The sequence below is a fragment of the Papilio machaon genome, chromosome 10 (genome assembly GCF_912999745.1).
Source record: "Papilio machaon chromosome 10, ilPapMach1.1, whole genome shotgun sequence".
NCBI classification, from domain to species: domain Eukaryota; kingdom Metazoa; phylum Arthropoda; class Insecta; order Lepidoptera; family Papilionidae; genus Papilio; species Papilio machaon.
The window spans coordinates 3,566,700-3,575,287 of record NC_059995.1 but is presented as its reverse complement, the minus strand read 5'-3'; the positions used below and the strand labels follow the sequence as shown (position 1 = coordinate 3,575,287).

Here is an 8,588-nt window from a genome sequence, read left to right as displayed (position 1 = left end):
TAAGTAATGCAACCGTGTAATAATATATTATATTTAACATGCAAACGAACACGTATAATAAATGTTTTTTTTTTACTTATCTGTAAATTATTAAAAAAAAAAGGTTTGGTAAAGTTAATCAAGCCTTTTATTTTTATGTAGTCGTTGTTAATTTTTTTAGCTTAGCTTATCAGTGTTAGCCTAATGATCTTTCCAGATTTTTTTTACAAATAATACGACTTTAGACTATCAACGTTTGGAATCTTTCATAGAGTCCTATATAATTAGGGCTCACAGAATTGTCGTCCATTCACCGTGTCTGCGGCGCGTAATCTGCGGAGGAGTTTAAAATTAAATTTTGTCGTCGAATACGCAATCGGTGATGATAGCGTCATCGGCAAACGTAACCACGAGGTTTGATAACTCGGCGACTTTCTCTCTCGGAGGAACTAGCGTCGGAGTGTCGAGTAACTAGCGAGTTGCAGCGTTCATCACAGCTTCACTCCGCCATAGCCAGCGAACCGATCTGTTCGTGGCGGACGGCGCGTACCAACCCGAACTCGTAAATCGCGAACACAAATTTATTAACGAATTGTACCGCCGTGTTTTGTTTTTGTTGTTTTAATGTTTACTGAGTGATGTTTACCAAAATGGGTGGTTTGAAACGGTAAGTACTTATGCAATTTCAATAAGTTCACATACTAATTATTATTACAGAATATCAAAATATTTAAGCAAACTTTTCATTCAGAAATCATTGTATTTATCCTTGTAGATCGATTTAAAGTTAAAATTCTTTTCATCTAAAAATGTAGGACAATGCCAGACGCAGCTAAGTTCATACAAATTATATACATCTCGTTAATCCAACAACAATGTAACAGCCTAAGCTATTATTTCGGGTAAAGTTAACTTCAAAGCAAGAACTTCAAATAATAAATATTTTAAGCATATAGAACTAAAATGTTATCGATTTCTTAACTATGTCTATGCATGATTTAAACTTTTAAGCTTTTGTAAGATTCAGGGTAGACAGACAATAACATTTTTGACTCATTTTGATAAATGTAAACTTGAACAAATTAAAAGAGTATTCATCGAAAACAACTTAACTTCTGGTAATGCAAAAATATGAACAATTTAACTTAAAAGGTTGCTTAGAAATAGGTACAATATCCCGATAGTGTGTGCATACTTGAAGCCTGCGTCAAAAGTCAATAAATTTTCTATGAAGTTCATCTCAAATTTGATTAGTTCATAACAAACAAATGTCAATTTGTAAAAAAAATGATTTAAGTGTAACTATTAACTGTCTATGAAACAAGGAAAAACAAGAGAATTTGAATGGTTATTGTAATTTTTTTTATTGTTATTCTTATGCACGCATGTTAACATCAACGTGGTTAAAAATTAACATTTCTTAGTTAAAGTACTTGTTCTATTTATAATTAAATAGGTCAAACAACGATTGTGTCAAAAACTTTTTAAAAGACATTCATCAGTCGAAAGTTTGAACAATGAACGTAGATGAATAGGTTTTTATTCAACATCTGTTACCTCACTGAACGGTCTTAGCATTGACTCACCTTTAACCGGAACTTTCGAGTCTTTTACATTATTATTTCTGTGCAATAGAAAATAAATAATAAAACAGTAGATCGCGCGGAAAAACAACTTTAATTTGATAATCTTAACACCCTTTTAGGATATTCAAGGTCGCTAGAACATTTAAATGTAAGTAATTCAAATAAGGTTGTTGCTAAGCAATGACAGAAGCAGGACTATTCTTAGGTTTCTGAGACCAAAATTCCCGTTAAAAATATATTTTTATCTTTGTTTTAAAAAGGATGAAGATTTGTTTTATACACAGTTTTTGGTCTCAGAAACTAACGGTAAATTAAACAAACCGCTACGACTTAGGGTCCTTCAAGAAGCTAGCGTATCACCATCTCAAAGGCCGGCAACGCATTTGCGATTCCTCTGGTATTGCAGATGTCCATGGGCGTCGATGAACACCTTGGTGTTCCCGTTGCTAGTTTGCCCTTTCTTATAAAAAAAAAGAACTTGCCCATTTTATTCCAATTTTTTAAGGTAACTTTTAATTTAAATTTCATGTCATTTATTCTTCTTAACATCTTTTCCTTACAAAATTATTCTTACATATATAAAAATACTACACTTATGTATTTCAAAACAAAACTAATATATTTAGTATATTTCACAATAATCCGTTACTCAATATTATATGAGTAGATGAATATTTGTTCAATAATTTACATGTATTTTGCAAGCACTAGCAAAGGGCGGGTGTTAAGTAATGCATAAAGTATTATCGTTTATGTATACAATGTATGTCGAGGTTATGTGAATGACCCTGAATGTAAAAAAAAAATTATATACTATGTTTTAATACATAAGTATTTTTAAACGAACTACTATATAATCTCATGAAAGCTGTGTATACTTTTTCTTAAATTAAGCTTGCGTTTTAGAACCTCGTCTATTACGACTATGTCAATATTTATGAGTATAAACAACAAGGAACTATTTTTATTCCTAATACAAAACCTTGTTGTGGGTCACCCAACTAGCAATGTTATAATCAAACCGTTTTCTTGATATGACATTATACTTTGCTCCTTGCACTTTAGTACACAAAAACTTGTGTTAGTTTTTTTATTTTAAAAATCAGGTATAAAATTCATCAATCATTTATTTATAAATATCAGTGAAAAGAATAGTGTTTTAGTAAATTTACAAGCGGTATAAATCTGTTAGTGTTAACAAATCTATAAGCTATCTTAGTTACCGTGATAAAAAAATATGTTAAGGATGTTCTTTTATCAATTAACAGTAATAGTGATTCATCCGGACATACCTATATATGTGAAGCAAACATAAGTAAGCAAACGACAACATAACGACTCTTCTCTAGAAGACTACATGTAAATTGCTATCTTTAATACGTCATTCGATTACCTTCTAAATGTGATATTTTTGTAATGTAAAATTATCACACATTGGTTCAGATGTAAACTGTTACAAGTATTTTTTTCTTTCCAAGTGTATTTTTCATACTATGGGTCGCTTAAAAATAAATGCAGTTTTATTAATCGATTAATTTTTTCCTAACAAATGTTATTAGCTTTCATTATTAGCGCTAGGTATGTGTTATGCTGAGTGTTTTAGATATTTTTAAATTCTGTAATAAACATTTTAGCATATTCTTTATTTACATGAGTGTACTGGGGATTTCCAATTTCGAATTTAATGATTTACTTTTATTTCTCTTTTCGTCTTCAACTGTAATTTGTCCGTTTATAATCTCACGAGTCTTTCTTAGCACTTCTTTTTTTACACATGTACATTTATATTAAGTTTAAACGTAATACACATGTAAACGTGGTGTATACTCGTATTCTCAGTACTAGGGAATACAAACATTGTTTACTTTAGACGATTTAATCATAATTTATAGATGAACTCATGTCTTCTTCGGAATTAATTACAATAATACGATATATTTATGAACCGAAGAGACTAATGAAGTAGCTCTGTAGGATCTTAGTCTTCCTCATTGTGGAATCTTGCATAAGTGACCAGTTCTGAATATTTCATTCCATGACAGCATACTCTAGCAGTACTATTCAAGAAGTCTGAGATCAATATGTATATTACGTTTCTTGTTATATTAAACTTTACAAAGATTCTCGAATATCCTTGCTGTTACTCTGGTGTTATTAAGAAATCTTTATTTAACTCTTTGGTATATTTTTTATAAGAAGTTCGTTTGAATTTCAAAACTTATATAATTTTCGGGGAATAAAGTATAAGAAAGTATGAATAAAAATAGAAAATATGTAAAAAAATTAAGTTGGAAATATCTCCTAATTTCCCTGACAGAACTTAAACTACTAAGAAGATATATAAAAGTACATAGTTAATAGCGCTTGTTCATATCGAATTATATGATGAACAAAAACATAAGGAAACCTTTTAGTATCCTCATGATGTTTGCATCTTGTGGATTTCCTCAAAACAACTTTAATTTAATTAGATACATTGTTAAGATAATATATATAGACCCTATCCTTCAGCTAATTTAAAACCAAAAACCTATATTAACAACAGCATAATTTTCGTAGCTTTTGTAAATCACAAACAGTAATAAATAACACGATTATTTACATACTAAGTTATATTTAAATGTAATTTAAATATTATTTATTTATGTTATGTAATATTATATATTTCATAATAATATTAATCATTATGAAATATGATTTCAAATAACCATTTATGAGATAATTAAGAATCATTTACTATGTTTTATTGTGAAAATTGATTCGAAAAATCAGCAATAATTAAAAGTAAGATCCAATTCTAATACTATCTGATATTTTCTTTTAACCGCTTAAAAATAAAACCTCAACTTCGTTTTCATTACCAAAACTCAAGTCCCAATCTATGGACTAATTAAAAATATATAAGAATACAAAGCGCCCTTTCAGTTAACGATGAAAGAAAAAAAGTGGCTGTTTGGTCTTTAAATGCATTTTAATATAAATATTTTAAAAGTTCTTCCAATATAGGTTATTGCTATAGGTGAAACAATCTTACGCAATAATACTTAACATCAAAATACAGGCCGCAATTGAAATTTCATTCACGCAGCTTAAACGCAAACATCCTTGATGCTTCGAATTATTGTGTAACTTGCCACTATTTCTTTGATAGATTATACGTGACTTTATACTAATGCATTTATACAGCTACTATCAGTCGCCCGCGACTTCGTCTGGTTAAAATTGAAAATGAAAATTGTAGCCTTATAAGCTACTTCAGACTGGAGTTCCATTTCAAAAAGCCATACATCAAAACTTTCGCATTTATAAATAAACTAGCTTTTACCTGCGACTCCGTCCGCGCGGAATAAAAAATAGAAAACGGGGTAAAAATTATCCTATGTCCGTTTCCTGGTTCTAAGCTACCTGCCCACCAATTTTCAGTCAAATCGATTCAGCCGTTCTTGAGTTATAAATAGTGTAACTAACACGACTTTCTTTTATATATATAGAAGTAACAAGAACAACTATTTAGACATTATTGCCATTCCACACATTCTCTTTGAAAAGAACAGAGACAGCAATAGTGTTCGTATGCAAGATTTGACATACAAAATAACGTTAACCAATTTTAAACTAACAATATTTACGTAAAAGTTACGAGGCATTGTATACAAGTACAAGACAAATATGCACATCGCCCGAGCCGAATGCGGATAATGTCATTTTGCGCAACTCGCTGGGACCTCAGCCTTCGACTTTCCGCTTGCATAACCATACGTTTTCGATTTCTTCCAGCCGGAGACTTTCGTCAAAGAAGCGAAGAACGAACGAACGTATTGTTATTATTTCAAAACGCACTGTAAATGTCATCGACAGATTATAAACTTCGCTGCTTTATGATCGGACGCGAAACATTATAATTTTCAAAAATTGTGAACTTGAAATTAGCATTGGAAATTAGATGTAAATTTTAATTATTTTTTTTAAGTCAAAATTACATCTAGTTTGTTTGTAAATTTACGAAATTGTAAATAGTCACGTACACAAATGAATAATAACGTTTCTATGAATAAAACTAACATACAATAAGTGAACTGTAATGCAACACCGCTAAAACGAAACCGGTTTCAGAAATGCGGTTGAAGGGATTACTTGATCAAATACCAATAAATGTCAAAATTAATCTTTAGAGCCGTAAAATAATGTAATTTATTAAACAAAAAATTAAATGTTATAAAACTGTTGAATGTACAAACAAAACACTGCTGTCAGATCACACATACAATCATGTACACGGAAATTAATAAATGTAATTAACTATATTATCTCCTTTCGAATCTGTTAAACATTATCAACCTAGCTCTAATTAGTCGTTTATTTTATCGGAAAGATAGAGCAGCTTTTTGTAGACTGAAATTTCGAATGGCGGATTCCAATCTACGCAAGATGTTCCTAAAATCTTATCTCAAAACTAGCAGCCACCCGCGACTTTAAGCGCGGAGTAAAAAATAAAATAAAAGTAGTCTATAACTTGTCCACATGCATCAGCTACCTTCCCGTCCTGGTCCCGTCTAAATCGGTCCAGCCGTTTCGGAGATTACCCGGAACAAATGCAACCTTGCGGACATACAGACAAACATTTTCAAAATTGGTTTTTCGTTATCAGCTACACAAATACATCACCAATTTTATTGATAATACATATCAATTTTCAAATATATTCATAAAATAAACTTTCAAGACGGAAGTAAGAAGGTGAAGGTCTCATTGCAACTAGATTTGTGTGCCAAGTTCTTTTTTTACGTTCTGCAAACCTGAGTTCAACGTCGTTATCGAAGGTTAAACACACAAGTATTAGCGCGCCGATGAATTAGAACCACTTAGGTAACCGCGCCGTACATTCATTACCGCGTAACAACTGTGTAATTCCTTCCTTAGGTTATAACACGCACTTGAATACTCAATTTGCTACGTACATGATACTCGTATAAATACTTAGAGAACAATCGCAGCTGCTGAACAATATCCGAACCCAATCCTTAGGAATGATCCGAAGATGATTTTACGTTGTACGGGAATGCAAAAATGGTTTAATCTTCCACTAAGCGATAGACAGCTAAATGGATCTGGGTCGAATGGAAATTAATTCAGATCAATTATTGGATTCGATCATAAACTAACCAATCTGAGATAGACAATGATAATTCAAAGGATTAATTTTTCGGTAATTTCTTGAAACAAAATGTTTTTTAAACATCTTACAATTATCATGGTGTACATATTTATCAAATTCGTAAATTCATAAAACAAAATTAGCATAAAAATTATTTTAGTGTAGTGGTTAATTTAACAAATTAATATTATATCTATGGATATAATGGATTTGCACATTATATCTTTGACCCATAATATTAAGGCTGTGGTGTACGAAGGTTGACCGGGTGATTAGCTTAAAACGTTACTTACTACCAATAAATCTAAAATAACATAATTCAACATTGACTTGAAAATGCTCTGTTTTGTATACAAAAACCGCATTTAACTTGTAATTATTTCTGATATTAGTAACGTAAACTACAAATATGTACGCTTACAAATATTAGGAATGAAAAAAAAAAGTAAAAAAGTAAAAAGTAATAACTTAACATGACTATGAAATTTACTCTTAAGAAGAAAATTATTTGATATTATACAAATATCCACTGTTGAAATATTAAATTTTACTTTTAATTAGAAAAAAAAATTAAAACTAGTTAAAGGACTTCATAATATTAGTAATGATTTCCTTTATTCTATCAAATTGTCAAAACTATAATATAAATATATACTTATGTTTAATCGTATTACTGAAATAGACTGGCATTACGTCATAAACTACAGCTTTATGATTCATAGCAACCCGTTGATGTCTATTTCAGGTAACTTAACAATGACGCACAATATTGAAAAATATAATTCACAGATTATTAAAAGATATTCTGAATTGTATACTTTAAATATTTATGATTGCATTTTTTGCTGTACCATGAAAAAATTCACTAAAGTACGTCAAGTTAGTCAATATCATTTCGGGTGAAACACTGATAACATAAGTATAAGTTATTAACTTATAGCACAAGATTTGAATCTTTTATACTTTGATTGTTTAAGATTGGTTTCAAATTCAATACTTATGTATGTAAGTTTAGATCAATAAGTGACTTCTTCTTAGGTATATAGTAATATAAACATTTAACACACATTTAAACAAACAAACAATCGTGTTAGCTACGTGTTTAGGAAGTAATTAGAGGCCAATCAACCTATCTAAGGTTTTTATTGACAGTTTGATTGCCGCTTCACTGTTGTAAAAAAGTTAGAACAAGTGCGGAAATTATTTTTAAATTAAGAGATGTTTGTTTTTTTTTTGAGTATTATTATTACCGTCATTGTAACTGCTTAAAATCATTTAAAAATGGTTTATCAAATCAAGTACAAGTATCAAACCAAAAACTATAGGCTTTACGATATAAAGATAAACTCCACTTACGTAAAAGTTACTTTTTAAAATTTATTACACCAATAAGTCTTATGGATTCAATATATATAGTAAAAGAATAAATAAATCTACGAATAGTTACGTAGCGTACACCAGACTTATGACCTTTAATAAAACTTTCATTAAACCATCTGGTTTCGTGTCTCTTGTAGGGCTGCCAACATGACAAAACGACGACCAGTGAATTGTTAACCTTTGACTTATAGGACGATGAAAATAAAACGACGTACTCCCTTGATCTTTAGTGAACAGAAAAAGGCCATTAAGTCAACTCGCTTCAGATCTGCAACTATGACCAAAAGACGCTAAGAAATGTTGTATCAGTAGCCCAAATATCCATCACGCAAACTCAAAGAGATGGCAACCCTAATCTCTTGTGGTAGAGCGTGAGCCGTGAGAAGGTCAATGTTGTAGGAAGTTGTCTCAGCTGCACAAGAATTTAATGTAATTATTCCGACTCTATAATACCATTGAATACCGGAACATCTCACAAAAAGCGACAA

The 8,588-nt window shown here is 30.5% G+C and overlaps 1 protein-coding gene across 1 annotated transcript in view; it reads left to right on the top strand.

Annotated features, from left to right (window-relative positions):
• The first annotated feature begins 444 nt into the window (after positions 1 to 444).
• LOC106710154 (heme peroxidase 2) overlaps positions 445 to 8,588 on the top strand; it is a 33,022-nt gene continuing 24,878 nt past the window's right edge. The window contains exon 1 of the mRNA XM_014502144.2: positions 445 to 646. Coding sequence (XP_014357630.2) covers positions 618 to 646 — 29 coding nt within the window. The 5' untranslated portion in view covers positions 445 to 617. The remainder of the gene's footprint in view (positions 647 to 8,588) is intronic.